This window comes from Dermochelys coriacea, chromosome 7 (assembly GCF_009764565.3).
Source record: "Dermochelys coriacea isolate rDerCor1 chromosome 7, rDerCor1.pri.v4, whole genome shotgun sequence".
Lineage (NCBI taxonomy): Eukaryota > Metazoa > Chordata > Testudines > Dermochelyidae > Dermochelys > Dermochelys coriacea.
Window position 1 is genome coordinate 28,542,179 of NC_050074.1, and position 25,104 is coordinate 28,567,282.

General features: G+C 38.4%; 1 protein-coding gene across 1 annotated transcript in view; it reads right to left on the reverse strand.

Moving 5' to 3' along the window:
• CACNA1D (calcium voltage-gated channel subunit alpha1 D) overlaps positions 1-25,104 on the reverse strand; it is a 344,531-nt gene that overhangs the window by 180,408 nt on the left and 139,019 nt on the right. The window contains 1 exon segment of the mRNA XM_043518866.1: positions 6,288-6,391. Coding sequence (XP_043374801.1) covers positions 6,288-6,391 — 104 coding nt within the window.

The following is a 25,104-nucleotide window of genomic DNA, read 5'->3' on the forward strand; positions in this document are numbered from 1 at the left end:
TCTGTGGACAAATACTGCAAGAACAATGTGAATTTGAAAATGTGGCCCATAGTGCGAATGCTCAGCTAATGTTTGCGGGCCTGCCTGTCAGATTACTGAAGGCTATTCTGAAGGAGATGACTGAAAGTGAGTGTTTTGGAAGCAGTTAAAATAAAAGAGCAAAAAAGTATGTCATTTGATGCACTGGCACTGCTGTTCACACCCATTGCCAAGGATAAAAATGTTAGCTTTGATGACAATTAAACAAGCACCAGCATACACTTCACTTTCCTTTTTCTCACTCACGAACAATAATCCCAATGAAAACAGCAGCCTGCAGCCAAAAGCAGAGTTAGAATTCACTTGTTAATTACTTTCAGGTGTGGCTTCCAGCTGAACCCTGCTGAGTTGAGTGTAAGACTCTCTTAAGTGGTTAGATTCCCTTACAGTTATGCACCTACTTACTAAACCTATCTCTACCCAAAGAGTCAGAAAAATATGTAAGCTGAACATTGCATTGGCTGCTATCCTACTTTAACTTCTATGTCTGAAGAAATGTAGCTGAAACTAAGACCGTCTAATTTACACTGCTTTACAAATCACATCTGAACTTGGCCCACAAAAGTCACAGCAAAATAATTATTGCATACCTATGTATCTTTTTTCCTGATTCTTACTCCTAAATTCTAGAGCTGAGTGAATGATTCACTATGAATAATTTATCTGATGAACCTAGCCTACTTTTCCACCCACAGGATACCTGGTGGCAGATTGCAATTTCCTTGAATGTATTTGTTATTGAAATTATTCTGGGGTTGGGTTTTTTTTGCCATTTTTATTAGATATTAGATATGCATAATGAACAGTTCTGTTGGAGAATTCAAGACACACCATTCACCAATCAGGCTATTCTGGTTAATTGTGGTTGGTCAGACAAATCTCAGGGTATTGCTCTTGTATCTTGAAAGATTTAAGTGTGCTATATGAATATTCACATGGGCAAATTAAAGTCCAGTCGCAGTGTTTACATGCATAAGCAACTCTGAAATTCTCTTTCTGCAAATATTTGTGGCATTAAGATTGAACGCCCAAATATTCGTTGAAAGTGAACACTAAAATGGCATAGGCATGGCCGATAAACAGTCATTTAAAAATGTGAGCAAATACTCATGGGGATTTGTTTGCAGTAACTGCTCAGCTCTACTTACTTCTGACATTTTACTACTATGAAGTCTCCAATATTGACTGAGCACCACATTATCTCTATTCAAAAATATTAAACCTGTGTGGCACCATTTATTCTTGCCCTGATTCATTGCTGATTTCTACATTCTCTTATTTGAAAAACTAGTTAGTTTTATCCCAAACAATGTATTAGAGCTGTATAGTACATGACTCAATCATCTGACTGCCTTCTTAATGGTTGTTGCACCTTCATATGCTGAACAGAGGTGTTGTGTGACCATTTAATACATGCGATACATACTGAACACGAAGAAGTGAGCCACAAACTTTTCTTAGGTAAAATACACAAAAGCTGCTTAGCTATGAGTCCTAACCAGCAGTCTTTACTCAAGCAAATCTTGAACTGACTGTAGGATCAGACCTTGTATGACTTAGTCTCACCTGTACTGCCAGTTATTTAAACTACATTTAACATCAGATCTTTACTTTTATGATTCTTCTTTGTATTATCTGTATCTGAAAGACAAGAAAGTACCTTGTCTGGAAGATAAAACAGGGGTTGGTAGGTTTGATCCTATTACCTTACTCAGACAGTATGTATATTTAGGGGCAGATTGTGGCCTTAATCTGCATCCAGTGGTGGAGAGAGTGCAGAATGGTCACACTGCAGTAAAAGCCAAGGGAAGAATTTTGACTGACTCAGCAATAACTCTTTCCTGGGCTGCAAGGCATTGTACTTGAGGGGCAGCTCTCCCACCCTTTGCATTCTCCCCAAGTAGATCATGCATAGTTCAAGCACAGAGGTGCAAGATGGAAAATGTTTCTGCCATCAATCCCTTATGCACCTGTACAGGGATGAGAACAAACCAGCCTTTGTTTGTAGTAATATCATGCAACTAAAATAGTTTTGCCATTGAGATTTCACTTTGAGAAAGACACAGTCAGGACCAGTGGTTCATAAAGAGAAAACAAATGCTAGACTTTTGATAAGGTGAATTACTGGAAAATGGTTTATGCTGATCTAATTTTTATTTGTGAATCCCTACTGAAGTTTACTATTGGAGGGAATATTTAGAACAAATCCTCTCTTGTCAGCTTGTGTCTTAAAATTAAAATGTTTACTAGGTATAGAGGCCTCTCTGTGTTAGTTCTCTCATTTTAAATATCAGCCATTAAAATAAAATTATTAATTTCATTTTAATGCATGACTACTTAAGGAGATGTAATTTACATTGATGATCAGGACATACTCACCTTCAGAAAGGGCTAGATGTAAAACAAAAGATCTCCCAAATCATCAGTATTATCCACATGTACAATATATCAAATATGCAGTGCACAAGAGAGAGGCAGTACAGAATATGATGGTGTAGGTGGCCACAGAATAAGATAGGAGTGCAAAGACAATGAATGAGTATTTTAAAACAGCAAAGAGAGATAAAAACAGCAGACAGATTTAAATGTACACAGAATAACTTGACACTACAGAAAATGCCACCATAAGGAAAAAAGGCAAGTTAAGACACAAATCAGATTTCAGCTTTTAAAATCCAAATATCTGTGTGTAGAGCCATGTTTTTTAAATCAGTTGGTGATATAATTGTACTACTAGAGTTTGGTCAGTTTAGAACAATTTGTTAGGTTTATCATGAATTAAGTTTCATTTGACATTTTGGAGAAGGTAAAAAATCTGAAAGGCACGCTGAGAACTTTTCTGATAAGAATAAAGAACACTTGTGCTACACATTTTATACCTGACTCATTATGAAAAACATTAGTTTTCTACCGATAAATACTAGTATGTTCTGAGGATTTTGCTAACATTGATTTTTTACACATAAATCCCGACAGGCCTAAAGAAAATGTCTGGACATTATATTTTGTTTTAAATATAGTGGAATTTGTATTACAATATATTTACAACATTTTTCTCAAACATGGAAGTCACATACAATCTGGACATGAGGGTGTTAGATTGCTTACTTTGGGGCAAACCCTGCTCATTCCTCCAGGGTCACAAAAGGCCCAAAGTGCGGCTGAGCCAGTGCACTTATGCAGCATAGGGGAGGGAACTAAATATGAGAGGACTTTACCCTATGTGCCATGGCCTCAGAATGGGCACACATAACAGGAGATACTGCATGCCTGGTGCTGCAACAATTGCCTTTACGAAACTTGGCTAATTGGGCCAGCAGAAGGGAATTGTATTTAGCCTTTTAGAATCTCTATCCCAAATGTTTGGGTTGGCAAATACAATACAGGAGCAGATAAAAAGTTTCATTTTACCTTTTCACCAGTTCTAGCCAGAGTCCCCATTCTAAGTATATAGGGAATATCTGGCCCATCCAGTAAAATTTTACCTAGTAGTAAAAATGCAAAAGAAAACATTTAACTGGCCCCACTGCATTTAAAATATTAGCAAGCTTTATAAAACATTTAAATTTTACTATCTCAACATTAAAATTGGCTATAAGTGTCTATCTGAATTTCCTAGGCTTTGTGTGGATTATTATATCAGATCTGATATTACTATTCCTTACAAATTAAAAAAAAAGAACTAAATCATTAACAATGCATCTGAGTCTGGCAGCAGAAAGGAGGTATATTTAATTAATTGCTCCCAGAGCACAGCTTCACAGGATAGGAGGAAAATAATTGCTACTAATGACCCTTTCAAGGCTCAGGAGATGGGATCATGGAAAGCCTGGTCTTGCATTTACTTCAGTGAGAGCTCTGGAGTGACAAGGAATGTTAGATGTTGGCATCAACATATCAGAGGTAAATCATGCAGCAAACATCTTCCTCTCTCTTCCTCTTCCTTCTCACTCCTCTTTTTCAATGAGATTGTGACATGAAAACTAACCCCTGAATCTTGCAAAGACTTACACATTTGTCACTGAATATAATGAAATCACTGGGACTGTTCACAATATATAAGCTAAGAATGTGTGTAAGACTTTGTAGGATTGAGGCCTAAATCAGACAGTCATCACCTGCCTTTATTCACTCTCTCTTTTCCTTTCCTCCCCTTCCTCCTTACAAAAAGCTTGTGACATTCAGGTAATTCATCATTTTCCCTATTTTCCTCAAATTCTCTGCATAATGAAATCCTACCCTATAAATAGCATATAATTTTTTAAATTATATTTTTAAAACCAACTCTTTGACAAACAGGATCTTACAGAATAGATATTTAGCAGGGTAATGGGACATTTTGTGCTTGATTCTTTAAAAAAAACATATTTTCTCTGTAAAATATTGTGATATTTTTTAAATATCGAAAGCACACCATGGAGAAATAGTGAAGAAGGCTATGCACACAATTGAGGTCTGGTGACACCACAAACTACTCTAGCTTTTTCTCATAAGACTTGGTCCTACTCCCATTGAAATTAAAGGGATTTTTTCCATTTACTTCAATGACAGTACAATCTGGCCCAAAGTTCCCAAGAAGCCATTGTTCCAAACCTCAATTGTTAATTCATATGTAACTACAGATAATATAATTCACACCAGTATCTAATGTTTCAGTTTAGGTTCAAAAACCTGTAGTATCTTTTCCTTTATTCTTAAACAAACATAAAAGATCTTTAACATAAACCAGGTTTTATAACTATACTCCACAGATAAAAACACCCAGTCAGTTCATTAGTATTTGGCTAACATCTGTTTGGTTCTATGTACATGGAAAAACAAACTGCATATAAATTTATCACTGAATAATATGTTACATGGACAGCTGAATTCAGATAAATGTATAAGGTCAATCCTGCACAGTGCTGGTTGCCCGCAACTCTCATTTAAGTCAATGGGGACTAATAATACCCAGCACTATAGTACAGAAGGCAGAATAGGACACTGCAGAATAGGGAACTTTATAATCCAAATATACCCTCTCTATATATTAAAGAGCCTGGTGCACCTGTTAAAAATATTTGCTATGCATGAGTGGTAATTATAAAGAGGGCTCTATTTATTTTATATACATTTGAACAAAAATACAAGTAAGGGTTTTAGAAGGGGACAATGGTTCTTACCTAGCGGAAAAATGTTTGTACAGGTGACATCCGTCTCTCATTGTGTGCAAAATAATGTATCTGACTACTGGAAGTAATTTTACAATAAGGTAATTAGTGCCTCATTTAATGAATAGTTTTTGGCAAGCACTGTAAACACACATGATGTCGCAGATAGATACAGGCACAAGGATCACACAATTCAGTCAAAAGAGCAAACGCTGGTAGGATGACATAAGATTTGAGACACATACAAAAAGCCATCACTGAGAAGCTTGAATAAATGCATAGGCTACCTTACAAGTTGCAGCAAAATATACAATGTCAACTCAACTGCTTATCCACTAAGTACACCAAGAACCAGGTTAAGTACGAAAAATGAGCCAAGGATGATAAGACTAACAAAATAGATCCATGGCCATTCACATCCTATTGCATCATTTACCTGTAAAATGTGAGGAAATAAGTTATGATTCAGCCATTCATTAAATAGCAGAGTCCTTTTAGCAGCTGCCAGATCACATAGGTGTTCCTTCTTCCAAAATAAGCCCTACTTTTTAGTATCTGTCATCTCCAGCACTTAGTTACATCAGCCTCTAATTTGTTTCCATTGTATATTATTAGGAAAAGAAAAATTGGTTCCTCTTCTGAATGCTGAATATATCCATTAAATCTGTTACTTAATTTTTAAGACAAGTGGACTCATATTTAACTTCTTTACTTACCCAAATAAATTTGCAGATGTTATGCCCTGTAACAGAAGGCATGTTTTAAAACATCACATTTAAATGAAAGGTATTTATAGTGTTTTTTTTTAATAATTTAGCCTCATGTTAAGTACGAACACAGAGCCTATATGCTGGTAACATTTTAAATTTTTCAAAACAAATCTCTGGTTTTGGTATCTGTACTTTATTTTCAGGGACTATGTCTTGGTTATGGTAAACTGTTTCTGCTTTAGGTATACAGCACAACTGCAGGAAGAGAGGAAGCTCTTTTTAAACCACATCAACACTGCACATAAGCTCACCTGTATAATATAACCTGTGTGTTCATAGCAACTGAATTCAGGACTCTGCTTTCATGATGAAAAAGGTGTATGCTTACCCGCTCAATACACCAAGAACAAGATTTAGTACGAAAAATGACCCAAAGATGACGAGACTGACAAAATACACCCATGGCAATTCAAATCCCATAGCATCATTCATCTGTAAGAAATAAGATGATCTTATAGAAGTAGTTTCCTATAGTATGTAATAAGGAAGAATTAGAGAAAAGGAAAAGAGAGCTTTATAATGCAGTGAGACAATATTCTATGCATTTTCCTTAACTTTCATTGGAGGCCCATATGAGGAAAAGTAAAGCACTGGCCACATTCACTTCATATTCCTAGCACACACACTGAAAGAAAAGAATGACTATTGCATAGCTTTGCAAATGAAAATTATTTTGCCAAACATATAAAGGTAGCAAAGCAGGAATTTTGTTCTGTGCTTAATACTTTGCACACAATCGCAATTTGAGAAAATGTTCACTATAAAATAAAACAATACTTATAAAATGATATTTAAGACATTTGGGATCTTTTTCATTTTTAATATCAGCATATTTCTTACCTATACCTACTTGGATTTTCTTTTAAAAAGCATACACTAAAAGGTAAAACAGATTCATTGCAATAATATAAATATCCTATTATTTTTCTGTAGCAAATAATTTCAATAAACTCCTTACCATAAATATATAATTGGGTGCAGTAAGATATTCTTAATCAGTTTGTTAAGAAATATAGTGGGAATATATTTGTGTAACTCAAAAGTTTTATTTATAAAGTAAAACCTGTGTTATCCGGCATTTGATCAACTAGAAAGCTCTATTAACCGTCATTTCTGATTTCTCCCAATACAAATCTTCTATCTAGTAACCAGGACTAGTATATTGCCCAGAAGGTTATGCAATTACACATTCTGCACTCTACTTTTATGCAAAAGATGCAGAAGTAAGCAAACTGATACCAGGGATTTATTCAAAAAAGCAGATTCCAGGCTATATCATAGGTTTCAGAGTAGCAGCCATGTTAGTCTGTATCTGCAAAAAGAAAAGGTGTACTTGTGGCACCTTAGAAACTAAAATTTATTTGAGCATGAGTTTTCGTGAGCTACAACTCATCTGATGAAGTGAGCTGTAGCTCACGAAAGCTTATGCTCAAATAAATTTGTTAGTCTCTAAGGTGGCACAAGTACTTCTTTTCTTTCAGGGTATATCATAGGATCATTACAGATTCAGCCCAATCTTCCACATCTACAATGATAATTGATGTTGATAATGATGACTCTGAGGCACTGCAAGATCCTGGAGTGCCTTCTGAATCATCAAAGAAAGATTAAATTATGTTCAGTATAGTTTTAGTGTTCAATGTATTTGTAGTGATCTGGGTGTACATCATCCACTGCCCATAGTGATATGTAGTGTCATAAGATAACCTACTGTATAGAAACTTAACCTGTATATACCTAAGTGCTTCAAGAAACCAACCACTCTGCAGTGCAGTACTACTACTGGATTGATGAGTACCTGTATACTATTTTATACTTGATTCATTTTATTGTATTCTAATTCTTTGAAAATTGGTATTCCATTGGTAAGTATAACTCTTAGTTAACCTGAATTTTTGATTAACTGGCACCCCCCATTCCTTCAACATACCGGATAACAAAGCTTTTACTGTATAGTAACAGTATACGCCAATTTAGTTGCAAACCGAAAACATGGAAACATTCCAGAAAGGGATTATGAACCAAAATTATATAAAGCTAAAGTTTATACATACATGGTAAAAAGTTTTTTTGTGGTTGTTATAAAATTAAGGTTAAATTAACTGAACATGAATATTCTATTTATATGCATACAACCTTTATGTAAACTTATTTTTCATTCTCTATTTTTGGAGAACCTCACCACATCCATCTCAAAGATGGAATCAAGAAACGTATCCACTGAAATCCAAAATGTCATATTTAGAAGAAAAAGAAAATACACGTGTGCAATTATCAAGATATTTTTCATATGTCATTTCTGACAATATTCCAAGAAAAGAAAATAGGTTAAATTGTGCTAGCTTTTCTTTCTAGGTTGTCATACTCACATGTTGACATTTTGGGCTTGATCCTGCAGTCCCTATCCTGGAAAAATCCGACTGACTAAAATTAGAATTTTTTAAGGACTATAGGGTTGGGCACTTTTTTGTGAAACAAACATTAGGGAACGCTTTTCCCTCTTCTTTAAAAGTGTGGGGGGGAAGGTATGAAATAGGGGTTAAAGACATGTAACTTCCACTCAAAGTCCTGTTAAATGATTTGAATCCTGTCATTAACATTGCTACTATAAGAGATCTGAGTCTTTTTTAAACAGAGAAAGAAAACCTTGATAAATTTTATTTCTCATTTTATTTTAAAATCTTATTACAAAGCCTCCATTTTCACAAGGTAAAAGTATGCCCTAAACTTGATCACAGTTATACACATACATAAATCTTTGCAGAATCAAGGCCTTGGAGAGTTCTCAGTGTTACTCAGTTAGCTGTACTGAGGTAATGCATATTAATTTTTGTTTCACTTAAAAAATGGCTAATTCCGTTTACTTCCAATATGACTAAAAAGAGAAGATCTATCACCAAGGTCTTATATGTCTTTTTAAAAAATCTACCCCAGGTAATTTTTCTATTTAAAATATTTTATGTAACAGAACAGAAGAGGTTTTAAATAAGTGACAGATTTTACAGGACTCCATAGAAAAATTAAATACAGAAAAACTTTTAAGCAGCACAGGGTTTGGGGTTTTTTTGGTAGAATTTTTGTTTTGCTTTGTCTTATTTTGGTATTGGGGGAAGACTGTCATTGTATCGCAACACAGCAATATTCTTGTTAAATTAAATCTATCCCTAAAAACCCTAACTAAATAGCAAGGACCAAGTCATCCCCTGCTTCTGAAAATTCACAGGAAGGAAAAAAGTAGACTCATCCAACCTCAAACATTCTGTGGGGGTCCCACGGGGCTTGGTCCCATTCTCTTTCCCCTCAATACATCATCTCTAGGTTATCTCATCCACAAACACAAATTCAACTACAGTACCGGCTCTATACTAATGACTCACAGATCTACCTCTCTGCTTCAGATTGTCTTTTTCTGTCCAAATTAAAATCTCAGCCTGTCTCTCTGACACTTACTTGTGGATGTCTAGCCATCAGCTCAAGCAAACATAGCTAACACAGAGCTCCCAATCTCTCTCTTCGCCACTACCACCTTCTTGATTATTCTAGACAGCATCACCATCCTGCCTGTCATTCAGGCCTGTAACCAGCATGTCTTCTTCAATTCAGACCTCTCTCTAGTCCTCATATCCAAGCTATATCTAAATCTTGCTAATTCTTTCTGTATAACATCTCTAAAATACAGTCTTTCCTATGCATCCACACAGCTAAAACTCCTGCCCAGGCTCTCATCATCTTGCATCTCCATTACAGCAACATCTTTCTCTCTAGCCTTGACAAATGCAAACTTGTCCCACTCACATCTGTTCACAATGCTGGGGCAAAACTCATTCTCCCAGCCCATCACTTGCACCATGTCATCTTTTTGAGTCCCTCCACTGGCTTCCCCTCCTCTGTCACATCAAACATAATCTGCTTGTATTCACCCTATCAAGGCCCTTCAAATTCAATCCCCACCCTATGATATTGTTCATTTGCTTTGTCGAAAGGCCCATGATACCAGAAGGAAAAGGTCAATCTCACCCAGTGTTGATGACAACTTTTTGCTGGTGTATTTGCTGAGAAGACCCCAAATGATATTTACAGCCCCACTTGTGTGAAGTTCAAGTCTGTAGAGCTCAACATGATCATTGCAAGCCAACAAGATGTTCATTTGCTCAGCAAGGGAGCAAGCCCAGAGCAGCCAGAATTTATGTTAGTTTAGCACTATGTACCCCCAGAATGAAACCAAAGCTGCTTTCCCCACTTCCTTGCAGATACCCAGATCAGGGGGGGAGGAGGGGCTAAGTTTGAAACATCCTCTCTGTGTCACAATGGCCATGTTAGCACTTGTGCTTTGCACATTCTTATGGTTGCTTCCTTGAACCTTGCCCTAATGTTTTTTTTTTTACCATAAGCACTAGTTTCTAGCGTAAAATTCATGTAAGAAAAAAATCACTTTACATTACAGTGATGCAATTTTAAGGCCAACATTATGTTACCATCCAGGGCTAACAGCATTGGCATGAGGAAGTTGGGAATCACAGCTATTTGATGGTATAAATAATTTGCTAGGCTTGGTGGATGTTAGTTATTCAAATTAAAGCTATTCTTAGTACTTTGATGGACTAGTACACTTTTCGTGCTGATCTAAGATTGAATTCAGCATATCCTGGACCTCTGACCAGCATAAAAACCCATGCAATTTACAGTCTCCTTCAAAGGCATGTCCCCTGATTCAGTAATGTTAGTTGGGTCTCGTTCCCTGTACGTTCAAAAGCAAGCCAAGATGTCACTCGGGATTCTCTAGATGACAGGGACTGGATTCTTGCCCGACTCTATCAGAGAGAGGTCTGGAATGTTAGACCCGCTCTACCATTTTACAAGGTTAAGAATTTGGAATCTATTACTGCACTATTCCAGGGGGAAAGATTACAAAGAAGAGACCACAAATGCCCTATCCCAGTTTTGTCCCAAATTTCTACTTTAAGCCTTTTTTTCAATCCACTTTGCATCTTTCAAAATAAGCAAGTAAAATCAGGTCATCCCAAAGAACATAGTTGCTGTGAAATACAGGACAAAATAATTAAGGATATTCAGGTACCATCCAAACCTTATTATTTACTGAAAAATTATCTCCCTCTAGTCTACATTCCAACATCTGGAACAGATTCCAGAATTGGTGTGCAGATCAGGACTTTAATGTGCTTATGGCTTTTCTATTTGAAATACCCTGTATTTTCTGCAAACTGGTATCACCCTTGGACTCAGAGAGAACATACTGGAGGACCAAATGTCCAATTTCAAGACAGTCTTACTGAGCTCAGGCTTGCTCTCCTGTCTCATTTTCTCACTCACAGATTTCTAAAAACATAGGTCTGAACCGCCTCTTCTCATGATTTTTTACTACCTATTTCTTCAGGCACTTATTCAATCTCCATTCAAACCATTTTTATACTTCCTGTACATTAAGCTATATTTTTAATTGCAATAACATTGGCAAGGTGAATATCTGAGCCAGAAGCCGTTTTCATTCAGAGACAGCTCATTTAATGAAAGCCAAATGGCACTGTGCCTATCTCAAAACTTTATTCCAAATTCAGGACAAATTTCCATAGGTCAAAATAGGCAACCCTAATGTCATTTTGTCCATAATCCAAAACAAAAACTGAGACATGGCTTAGCTATCAGCAAGGCAGAGAAAATCTCCCTCTCCAGAAACAACTATATATGCAAGCCCAAAGCATTATTTGTGGTCTCTCACGCAAAGTGCAGAGCAAATCCTGGCTCTAGCCAAGGATTCAGCTGTGATATGGATCAGGTGTTGTATTTAAGAAGTATAAAAGACTAAAGGGCTAAATGCTCCACATGAATGCCACTGCATGTCAAATCCCTGCCATGTCGTTTTTTCTGGACCAAAAAGTCCTGTACATTGCCAAAACAGGTTTGTAAAGCTGCCACGTGGACCACTTTTTATATGTGCCATTCACCCCACCTTCTTTTTTTTCTCTCACTCTAACCTCTTAGAGAGCTCTCACTCTGGTTCATATTCTGACAGTACTAGACCAGGAAAGATGAAGGACAAAAGGAATACTTTTCATACCAGTCAGTTTGATATCTCTGTAATAGCAGGTCCTCTAGTACAGAGGCATGTAATCTTCATTTACATCATTATTTGTCAGCATTTATTCTTACATTGTTGCCACTTCTTGACTATGCTGTGTCATTTTTATGCCATTTGCATTGGCATTAAATCAGTTTACATCGTACATTTTAACAGCCTTGAAACACTCGTTCTAGTGAAGAATGATTGCCCTCCCTTCCATGAGGAACACAGTGACTGACAGATCTGGCTGCCTGTGAGCTCCTAGTGAAGGGACACAACTTACAGTCCAGGATCAAGGAACATGCTATTTTGGAGATATAAAATTGGCAGGGAAGAAACAATTTCCTTTGCATATCAATCTGAATATACCATCAGAGCCGAAGGGTACATCTGCCCACTGAAGACAGAGAACGTTTATCTGTGTATACATATCCTTACCAATATAGATAATACAGAGCTGGGTACAAGAAGAATGTCTCATTGTCTCAACTCTGTTGAAATGCTATAGCCTTCCGTGGCAGGTTAAAAACCTAAGAGCACTATACTTCCATAAGGCACAGCTCTCTCAGCCAATGAGGCATACCTCCTAGTAGGAGTTCAAGGGAGCACTATGCTTCATACAGGACCCAGGAGTCTCAAAGAAGAGACATTGCTAAATTTTTCCCCAGGGAGCAGAATGTGCTCCCTTCTATGCTATAGCGCCACCACTGCAGTCTTGCTGTCAGAAACCATGATGGGGATGGTCAGGCCATGGGGATGTCAGTTAGACCCATGGCAGACTGGTTTAGTGTTTGGAGCCAGAATCAGGAGTCCAGAGTGGGGCTGGAGCAAGGCTGGAGTGAATTAGGAATAGGGCTAGAGTGAGAGCAGGACTAGGAACAGGGTTGGAGCAAGAGCAAGGCTGAAGCAGGCTAAGGCTTGGGGAGTCTGTTACTACAGATTTCAGAGTAGCAGCTGTGTTAGTCTGTATTCGCAAAAAGAAAAGGAGTACTTGTGGCACCTTCGAGACTAACAAATTTATTTGAGCATAAGCTTTCATGAGCTACAGCTCACTTCATCGGATGCATTCAGTGGAAAATACAATGGGGAGATTTATATACATAGAGAACATGAAACAATGGGTGTTACCATACACACTGTAACCAGAGTGATCACTTCAGGTGAGCTATTACCAGCAGGAGAGCGGGGGGGGGGGGTGGGGTGGAAGAGGAGGGACCTTTTGTAGTGATAATCAAGGTGGGCCATTTCCAGCAGTTGACAACAACAATGGGTGTTACCATACACACTGGGGGAACCCCCACTCTGGTTACAGTGTATATGGTAACACTCATTGTTTCAGGTTCTCTGTGTATATAAAATCTCCCCACTGTATCTTCCACTGCATGCATCTGATGAAGTGATCTGTAGCTCACAAAAGCTTATGCTCAAATAAATGTGTTAGTCTCTAAGGTGCCACAAGTACTCCTTTTCTTGTTACTACAGACAGGCAGGAGAGCATTCCAAACCCTGGGGTAACATTGAGCAGAGCAGACTGAGCTGCTATTCGTCCTGTGGGGCTTACATACTTGCTCTGGGAGTCACCAGACCAGTTCCTGGCTTGTGGATTGACTGGAGCCCATCATAGGAGTGACTCATCACCTTACACGTGCGCTGAACGGAGTGCCAGGATCAGACTGTGAACAGGTCCTTTATAAGCCTGCAAGAGATGGCGAAGGCATCTTTCTCCCCTCTCCCCACCACCAGCTTGTGTACCTGCCACAATCTTTTTCTATTTAGGACCTGATTTCAGGAATGCTGGGCATCAACTGCTCCCACTGAGGTCAATGGGAATTGTCTTTGCTCAACACTTTGACTCTTGCTGTACAGTTTGTATATTGGACTAATTGTTCCAAATATACAACTCTCTCAGGTGTAGCACTGAGAGTGTAGCATAATTTTCAAACAAAATGGTAACACTTTACAATAAGTCCCAGCGGAATCACATCAATTAACAAATCAACATTTACTGAGTTATTCAGGGGTATTTGAAATACTCCAGTTTAACCCAACACAAACTAAAAAATAGCTACTGTATCTCAGATACCAGTGTGTAGTAACTGCTGGTGAGGTATCCCGAATCTAGGTAAAGTTGCATGCAAATCCAGGCCTAAGTTCTCTTAAAATGTAGCACTGGCTTGCTGAAGAGTTGAAAGCTTTTTTGAACCTACTGATGAATCTCGACCTGAATTATGGGATTTTAATAAAGCAGCGTCATCACATCTCTAACATTTGTTTCCATCCTGGCTTCTTTTCCATAATGTTTCAAACTCTTTTCACTTCAAAAGGGTTTTGGTGTGGTGGTTTGCTGGTTTAAAATTTATAACATCTTAACTGCCATTGAAGTTGGTGAATTTATTAATCAGGGCTAGAACATCCTTGGTAGCACCTGAGAAATGATAATGGACAACAAACCTAATTTTGGTTTACAAAGCCCTCAGAAATCAGGGTATTGTGAACAGGGGGAATTGATCCAGCAGGCTTTTAAGTCTGCACTGTTGGTTCTCGAACCTGAGAGCACTGACTTCGAAGCCTGCTGGGAAGCTCCATTCATTTTAGAGGATTCCAAACAGCATTTCAGCCACTCCAGTGCTCTGGGGTCCCCCAAGCTGCAATGGAGTTAACTTAAATCTGGTTAAAGGGGCTGGGCTTCAAGTATAGGAAAGCTATCCTCTAAAGCTGGCCACCTGTAAAAGGGCCTAGCTTTTCCTATGCTATACTCTGGGTTCTGGAACAAAAGCACAGATTTCTCTGACTCCTTCCTGAGATGGCCGGATTCATCTTCACTGCACTGCAGACCTGGGGATCCTGCAGCCCACTGACCCGTGCACCTGTGGGTTGTGAATTCTGAGGCTGTTACTTTGTTGTGAATTTCACTTCACTGCCATATCAAAAACCAGGTTTGTAACTGACATGCTGGTAAGGGTTCTGGCTAAAAGAGTCTAAACGAGTCTAAAAGAGTCTGCTGAAAGCTGAGCGACTAAGCGAGGTTTACTTGTGCAATCCACTGAAGAGAATGGATGAAGGTTACATCTTAGATTCCCTTATAATTACTTAAGGTCACTTCTGAATTTGAACTTCAGGTTTCTAAAGGTAAAACATGCTATTAAAACGCATACCATTACTATGTGACTAGACAACTCTCTCCAGTTAAACATCATGTAAGAAAATAACTTGAGTATTATTAGAATCATAGAATATCAGCGTTGGAAGGGATCTCAGGAGGTCATCTAGTCCAACCCCCTGCTCTAAGCAGGACCAACCTCAACTAAATCATCCCAGCCAGGGATTTGTCAAGCCTGACCTTAAGAACCTCTAAGGAAGGAGATTCCACCACCTCCCTAGGTAACCCATTCCAGTGATTCACCACCCTCCTAGTGAAAAAGATTTTCCTAATATCCAACCTAAACCTCCCCCACTGCAACCTGAGACCATTACTCCTTGTTCTGTCACCTGGTACCACTGAGAACAGTCTAGATCCATCCTCTTTGGAACCCCCTTTCAGGTAGTTGAAAGCAGCTATCAAATCCCCCCTCATTCTTCTCTTCTGGAGACTAAATAAACCCAGTTCCCTCAGCCTCTCTTCATAAGTCATGTGCTCTAGCCCCCTAATAATTTTTGTTGCCCTCTGCTGGACTCTTTCTAATTTTTCCACATCCTTCTTGTAGTGTGGGGCCCAAAACTGGACACAGTACTCCAGATGAGGCCTCACCAATGCCAAATAGAGGGGAATGATCACGTCCCTCGATCTGCTGGCAATGCTCCTACTTATACAGCCCAAAATGCCGTTAGCCTTCTTGGCAACAAGAGCACACTGTTGACTCATATCCAGCTTCTTGTCCACTGTAACCCCTAGGTCCTTTTCTGCAAAACTGCTGCCTAGCCACTCCGTCCTTAGATTGTAACAGTGCATGGGATTCTTCTGTCCTAAGTGCAGGACTCTGCACTTGTCCTTGTTGAACCTCATCAGATTTCTTTTGGCCCAATCCTCTAATTTGTCTAGGTCCCTCTGTAGCCTATCCCTACCCTCCAGCATATCTACCACTCCTCCCAGTTCAGTGTCATCTGCAAACTTGCTGAGGGTGCAATCCATGCCATCCTCCAGATCATTAATGAAGATATTGAACAAAACCAGCCCCAGGACTGACCCTTGGGGCACTCCGCTTGATACCGGCTGCCAACTAGACATGGAGCCATTGATCACTACCCTTTGAGCCCAATGATCTAGCCAGCCTTCTATCCACCTTATAGTCCATTCATCCAACCCATACTTCTTTAATTTGCTGGCAAGAATACTGTGGGAGATCATATCAAAAGCTTTGCTAAAGTCAAGGAATAACACATCCACTGCTTTCCCCTCATCCACAGAGCCAGTTGTCTCATCATAGAAGGCAATTAGGTTAGTCAGGCATGACTTGCCCTTGGTGAATCCATGCTGACTGTTCCTGATCTCTTTCCTCTCCTCTAAGTGCTTCAGAATTGATTCCTTGAGGACCTGCTCCATGATTTTTCCAGGGACTGAAGTTAGGCTGACTGGCCTGTAGTTCCCCGGATCCTCTTTCTTCCCTTTTTTAAAGATGGGCACTACGTTAGCCTTTTTCCAGTCATCCGGAACCTCCCCCAGTCGCCATGAGTTTTCAAAGATAATGGCCAATGGCTCTGCAATCACATCCGCCAACTCCCTTAGCACCCTTGTTGTGGATCCTGCCCCATGGACTTGTGCTCATCCAGCTTTTCTAAATAGCCTTGAACCACTTCTTTCTCCACAGAGAGCTGGTCACCTCCTCCCCATACTGTGCTGTCCAGTGCAGTAGTCTGGGAGTTGACCTTGTTTGTGAAGACAGAGGTAAAAAAAGCACTGAGTACATTAGCTTTTTCCACATCCTCTGTCATTAGGTTGTCTCCCTCATTCAGTAATGGGCCCACACTTTCCTTGATCTTTTTATTGTTGTTAACATACTGGTAGAAACCCTTCTTGTTACTCTTAACATCCCTTGCTAGCTGTAACTCCAAGTGTGATTTGCCCTTCCTGATTTCACTCCTGCATGCCTGAGCAATATTTTTATACTCCTCCCTGGTCATTTGTTCAATCTTCCACTTCTTGTAAGCTTCTTTTTTGTGTTTAAGATCAGCAAGGATTTCACTGTGAAGCCACGCTGGTCACCTGCCATATTTACTATTCTTTCTACACATCGGGATGGTTTGTTCCTGCAACCTCAATAAGGATTCTTTAAAATACAGCCAGCTCTCCTGGACTCCTTTCCCCCTCATATTATTCTCCCAGGGGATCCTGCCCATCAGTTCCCTGAGGGAGTCAAAGTCTGCTTTTCTGAAGTCCAGGGTCCGTATTCTGCTTCTCTCCTTTCTTCCTTGTGTCAGGATCCTTAACTCGACCATCTCATGGTCACTGCCTCTCATCCTCCTGGTCTGATGGTCTATAGCAGACTCCCACCACAACATGACCCTGGTTGCTCACACTTCTAAACTTAATCCAGAGACTCTCAGGTTTTTCTGCAGTTTCATACTGGAGCTCTGAGCAATCATACTGATCTCTTATATACAATGCAACTCCCCCACCTTTTCTGCCCTGTCTATCCTTCCTGAACAGTTTATATCCATCCATGACAGTACTCCAGTCATGTTAGTTATCCCACCAAGTCTCTGTTATTCCAATCACATCATAATTCCTTGACTGTTCAGGACTTCCAGTTTTCCCTGCTTCTTTCCCAGGCTTCTTGCATTTGTGTATAGGCACTTAACTCGCTAATCGTCCTGCTTTCTCAGTATGAGGCAAGAGTCCTCCTCTCTTGTGCTCTCCTGTTCGTGCTTCCTCCTGGTATCCCACTTCCCCACTTACCTTAATCTTTAGACCTCTCAAAACTGAGCCCAGATTCTACAATTTGTAATTTATAACCATTGTAAGAAATCTATTTATGCTAATAAAGAAGTGCATAAATTAGCCATCTACATATTTATTCCTTAAAGCTAAACCTCTTCTTTTTATAATCATGATTTTAAAATCTTGGAATAAAGACTCAAAGTAAATTAGTATGCGGAATCTTACAGTTCTTAAATGCATTTTAGATACTTTTCTAGCACCCAGTATCTATGTGTTGTAGGTGATGACTCATTATTAGGTTAGTGTCTTTGGCCTGGGAAATAAAACATTTTCAGGTTATTTCTCCAAGGAAAGTCTGGATGTCAAATGTGGTTGTTTGAAAACAAAATAAGATTCTCCCATTTCTAAATAACCAGCATAAGATCCCATTGTAACTTGCAGCCAGAGGCCTACCTTGGTGGCAGACCAGAGCTAAACCACCACGATGGGAGCACTGGGAAGTCCTCACACATGGTTTTCTCTTACACCAAGAAAATGAACTAGTGAGTGCTGCCTCACATGCTGGGTAATCCAATGAGGGCACCTCAAATCGGGGCATCCTGCACCATGCAAGTGTCCTGAGGGTGATGAATCTTTGCTCTGTACCAACCAATTTGGTTTCAACATGTTAAGATGGGGTTAATACTATTCACTGTGTTTTTCGTCTATTGGTCTGATGAAGTGTGTGTTGCCCAGTTTATTTCACACATGAAACTTATAAAGTATATGAAAAGGTTTGGTCATCTAAATCAATGTGCTCAATAAAACTGTCTATTTATAATTAGTAAAGTGAATGAACAATAGTGTGAAAGATGGGTCCATCTAACTGTACTCAATATTAAAGGGCTATAATACAGAAATTAATAATACCAAGTATGATACTAAGTATATAATATCTTTTGAAACAATCTGTTTTGACAGCTAATTCTGCTGTGGGTTTTTTGGGGTTTTTTTTGTTTGTTTTGTTTGTTTTTTTAGTGTTTTCTGAAAGTCATGGATTCAAATATGGTATAATGGTCTACATTATTTGGATTGAAAAACAGCGTGTGACTGGTATCTTAATTTACACAGAAGCTGTAAATCAAACAAAAATACCATATGTAGGTCTGAACTCTATCCAATAAGTTGTGTTATCACCCTAAGAGATTTTGGTTGCTTAAGAAAGACTGTTCAAGTTATTGATCAGTCTCCCATTTGTTTCTTCCAGTAAAGCTTTTGGAGCAAGGTGTAGTAATTCAACTGCAGGACGTTTTAGCAGATACCCAGAGTCTGATTTATTTCTAATCTAGTTTATACTTTTGGGGGGCAATATGCTCTTTTGAAGATTTACAGTGATCTCTGTCAAGGAACTAGTACTATCTGTCAGCAGTCAGATAAACCTGAGATACTAGAAATGATGTCAGAATAAATCATCCTCAATTCCTGGGTGAGTTCATGAGAATTGGTATCCTCCTGTGAGTAGTTTAAAATCATCTCTCTCCATGTGGACTCTGTGTGTTACATTGTTCATTTGAAACTATTACATTAAATCACCATCCTTCAGGGCTCTGTATTCTAGACTTTTTAATATTTATATTTTCCCATTTTACAGTATTATTTGCAGGCCTGGGTTTGATTATCATATTTATGCAGATCTCTACCCTTCTCTCTGTTCCTGAAGTTTCTAATGAGCTGGTATAGCAGTCTATTTCTAGCCTCTTTGCAATCTTAGCTTGGATGTTTTTTAGCTTTTTAGTTCTAAATAAAAAAAGATTTTCATTAGCCCAAATCAATATCTGAAATCTTTTATTGTACTTACAAATTAAATTAGGTTCCACTGATTAATACTCAAGAATAAAAACCTAACATGCTATCTCTGGTTCTTAAATGTCATCTATGAAGCATGTTAATACTGTCATCCAAAATTCCTACCAGTCTATATCTAGCCAGAGATCCTGTGCTAGATTTCTTGCTGCCTAAGTCATCAAAGGCTGGAAGCATTGTGCACACTGAACAATCAACCCCTTTGGGGGAAGAAGGGCCTCGCTTCACTTGAGCATTTCCCTTGGATGACCCAGGAGTGGTGTTCACTGACACTAGGGGAGCACTGTTAAGCAATCCTTAGCAAGTGAAAGAAGCAAATAGGGGATTCTGTCGGGTATCCCATCAAAAAAAATCTGGCATTGTCTGGGGAATATTTCTAGTCTATAGCCCATACTTACTCAGAAAGATCTGAAGACTCTCATATGTGCTTTGGTCTTCCTCAGACTGTAGGCTGCAATTCACTGTTGACTCGCATTTGTTTGGGTTCTGTAATGTGTCTTCCATTTCTGTAGAGCCAGGAAGCTAAATTCCTAATAATGACTAATGTCTTACTTTATCTCTCCAGCTCTGGATGCTCTCTATTGGTTTCTGGCTTATCAATATACCAACTTCGAAGTTTTAATATTTGATTGTTTACAAGACTGTATGTTTTTCATCAAGATATCTCCTGTGTCTCCAGCTGAGCTTCCTGCTCAGTCTTGATAATACTTCAGTTGTGGGCTGCATCATTTTGTGTGTGGCCCAGTGGTGCATTTTGTACTTCACCGTGGGATTTTTTGTGAATTAGATCTGCAGAATGTTTGGCTACTTGTCAGATTAAGGTCTAGACTTACTTATTTGGTTGTTCTTTCAACTAATTTATACACGGTTTTATTATGTTTTTGGTTAGCTGCTCTCTGCGATGCTTGCACTAAGAACACTATATAAAATGAAGTAACTATTTGATTATCTGGTTGGTTTCCTGAATGTTTGATTGACAGGCTAAACAAGCAACAGACTAACCTGTTTTATTATTGTAATGATTCTCTTTGAAGTATTAATTGTGTCTTGTGTCGAGCTGTATTTAAACAGGAGTTATAGCCATTCTCTAAAATCTTCATCCTATTATTAAAAGAATTAATGATTGCATTATGTTTTTCTATGCACAAGAAAGAAAGATTTCCTTGTGCTTGTAAAATGCTAATAAGAATATGATGGCTTTTGTTGTCTGTTATGAGAATAAATTTAGAAAGGTGTTGATGCTGTTTGGAGATTTTGTTAGTAAACAATATTAGGGGTTTTCACCCTTAGATATAGGTGTGTTAATCCCAGTAACATTAATAGGAGGGACATGTTTACAAGGGATGTTCAAAAAATTCACTATACCCCTAAAGTTTCACTGCACTCAGACAATGTTATAGAAATGATCATTTCAGTTAAAAAACTCTAAGATGTTACAATGAGTTAGTGTTGCAGGTAAGACTTAATATTTGAGACAGATAACAGGTTGCGTGATGTTTCTTTCTAATGTTAGAATATGTTATTATCACACTATTGGTGTTAAATGATACAATTTAAAAATGTTAATATGTTAAGTAAAAGATCACTGGGACACATGCACATAACATCTCTACCTACCGAGTACAAAAGGCTTAAAAATACCTCAGATTACATGGGAATATTTCAATGAGAGAATTTAAGACTCCTAACATGCATCCCTGATACTGTGTGTTATATAGGGGTACCCATTAAAATCAGCATTTTTCCAGTTGACAGCCAGGCATATCTGAGATACCACTATTTTTCCTTACACTTATGGCTTGTCTTCACTACAGTGTTAGCTCGAGGAATAACTCAATCTTCCCCCTAATTCAACACCTGTCCACTCATAAAATCTCTAGCTCAAGTTAAATGATGTTTAAACCTGAGCTAGCTGGCCCATCAGGAGGTGTGTGGTGAAGTCTAAGCGCTGTTGCCGCTCAAGCTAGCAATGCAATGCGGAGCCAGCTACAGACTACAAATTTGATTTAGCACAACTCATCAGATGCTAATCATTCTGCTAATCCAGTCCCTCAGTTCTGCTATCAAATTACTTTGTGTAGCTGAGAGTTGTTTCATAGTATGGCCACTGACACTCAAGCTATGCTAGCTCAAGTATAGTAACTCAAATATAGTAATTCAAGTTAACTGTTGCAGTGAAGAAAAATCGCTATGATATCAACAGTATTAAGGGCAAATTATGGCTTTTTAATGACAGGCACCATAATTTATTATATGTACCCCTGTATATCAAATGAAACTAATGAAAATAAATTGCAAATTATAATGCATCATTACTTTATAAATTTAGCATTAGCCATAAATGTCATATAAACCTAGATAGTTTTATTTGATCTTCAAGGATATAAAAGCACATCTAGGGCCAGATTTTCAGTGAGAAGTCTGTATTTGCAAAATCGAGGTTCAGATTTCTGAACTCTTGAGTGTTTGCTAAAGCAAACAGGAAACACGGCAAAGAAAGTGGGCATACTCAACTTTAGGATTGAGTTAAAGCATTAAGAACCAGTGTGTGTGACGCCTGCCATCCTGTCTGACAAAAAAGACCTCCAGAGCTGAAAGCATAAGTTTCTCCAGACTGAACTAATGTGCAAGGTTCTACAGCTGGGGCTGTCACAGATTCACATTCTCTGTTTATCAAACATATAACATAACACACACTGACCAGTGGGTTACATGTATATGCACAACTTAGAATTAGAGAAATACACAGGCATGAGTGCACACACATACAATAACCTTATTTGCAGCAATCACAGGCAATTATGTGAGTAGCAGGACCCATATGAGTCAATAGTAATTGAATGGTGCTCAGCACCTACCAGGATTAGGCCTGAAATCAACTCTGGATGTGTACAAGAGAATATTATTATTCAAACTTGGATCATTTTGCAGAGTTCACTGTTGTTATCCAGGTGATAGTGAGCGGTATTAGTGAATGTTTTTGGAAGCTGTCATTTTCTGCTGACAGAATATAAGAACATGAAAATATAAGAATGGCCATACTGGGTCAGACCAATGGTCCGTCTAGCTCAGTATCCTGTATGCCAAAGCCAACAGTAGCCAATGCCAGATGCTTCAGAGGGAATGAACAGAACAGGGCAATTACAGAGTGATCCATCCTGTTGTCCTGTCCCAGCTTCTGACTGTCAAAAATTTAGGGACACCCAGAGCATGGAACTTATCTAATTCTTTTTTGAACCCAGTTATGCTTTTGGCCTTCACAGCATCCCTTGGCAATGAGTTCCACAGGTTGACTGGACATTGTGTGAAGTATTTCCTTATGTTTGTTTTAAATATGCTGCCCATTAATTTTATTGGGTGGCCACTGGTTCTTGTGTTATGTGAAGGGATAAATAACACTTCCTTATTTACTTTCTCCAAACCATTCATGATTTTATAGCCCTCTATCCTATCCCCCTGTTAGTCATCCCTTCTCTAAGCTGAACTGTCCCAGCCTTTTTAATCTCTCCTCATTTTTGTTGCCCTTTTCTGTACTTTTTCCAATTATAATATATCTTTTTTAAGATGGGGCAATCAGAACTGCACACAGTATTCAAGGTGTGGGCATACTATGGATTTATATAGTGGCACTATGATATTTTTTGTCTTATTATCTATCTTTTTCCTAATGGTTCCTAACACGCTGTTCGCTTTTTTGACTGCTTCTGCACATTGAACAGATGTTTTTAGAGAACTATCCATGACTCCAAAATCTCCTTCTTGCATGATAACAGCTTCTTTAGACTCCATCATTTTGTATGTATAGTTGACTTTATGTTTTTCAATGTGCATTACTTTGCATTTATCAACATTAAATTTCATCTGCCATTTTGTTGCCAAGTTCTATGAAACCCCTTTATAACTCTTTGAGGTCAGTTTGGACTTAACTATCTTGATTCATTTTGTATTAGCTGAAAATTTTGCCACCTCACTGTTTATCCCTTTTTCCAGATCATTTATGAATATGTTGAATAGCACTGGTCTCAGTACAGATCCTTGGGGGGATTCGCCATTTACCTCTCTCCACTGTGAAAACTCACAATATATTCTTATCTTTGTCTCCTATCTTTTAATTACAGGTTTCAGAGTAGCAGCCGTGTTAGTCTGTATTCGCAAAAAGAAAAGGAGTACTTGTGGCACCTTAGAGACTAACAAATTTATTAGAGCATAAGCTTTCGTGAGCTACAGCTCACTTCATCGGATGCATTTCTGCATCGGATGCATCCGATGAAGTGAGCTGTAGCTCACGAAAGCTTATGCTCTAATAAATTTGTTAGTCTCTAAGGTGCCACAAGTACTCCTTTTCTTTTATCTTTTAATTAGTTATTGATCCAAGAGGACCTTCCCCCTTATCCCATGACTCCTTACTTTGCTCAGAGCCATTGGTGAGGGACGTCATCAAAGGCTTTCTGAAAATCCAAGTACACTATATCCACTGGATCACCCTTGTCCGCATGCTTGTTGACACCCTCAAAGAATTCTAATACATTGTGAGGCATGATTTCCCTTTACAAAAGCTGTATTGACTCTTCGCCCGTCATAGTGTGTTCATCTATCTATCTAATAATTCTGTTCTGTACTGAAGTTTCATCCCATTTGCCTGGTACTGAAGTTAGGCTCACCAGTTTGTAATTGGCAGGATCACCTCTGGGACTGTTTAAAAATATTGGCATTACATTAGCTATCTGACTGTCATACCACATTTAGTAGTTCTGCAATTTCATACTTGAGTTCCTTCAGAACTCTTGCATGAATACTATCAGGTCCTGGTGACTTATTATTGTTTGATCTATCAATTCATTCCAAAACCTCCTCTACACCTCATTTGACAATATACATCAGGATGCAAAACACTGCACATACTCCCTCCAACCCAACTTAGACTTGCCCACAAGGTAACCCTATATAGGTACTTTTACTGGTCACACAGTGAACAAATGAAAACTAGGAATGTGTGCAGATTCTATTTGTATTTATATTTGTATTTGTGTTTCTATTTGCTGCAGTATTTTTAGCACCTCAGGTAACTATAAATGAGGCCATATTTAGAAAGGATCTGTTCTTCTTATTGTATTTCAGCTTCTGGATTATTGAAATACCATTAGGAGAGTTGATCTCATGTTATTTTGCCTCCATCAATAGCTCCCTGAGACTATAAAAAGCCCACAATAACATAAACACAAGTTAAAATACAGAGATAATGGGGTTTCTTTGGGTTCTGTAAACAACCCTATTCAAAACTAATATGTGTGCTTTCCTCACTGCACAAGACTTTTACACTTTTATTCATCATTATTACTAAAAGTTTTT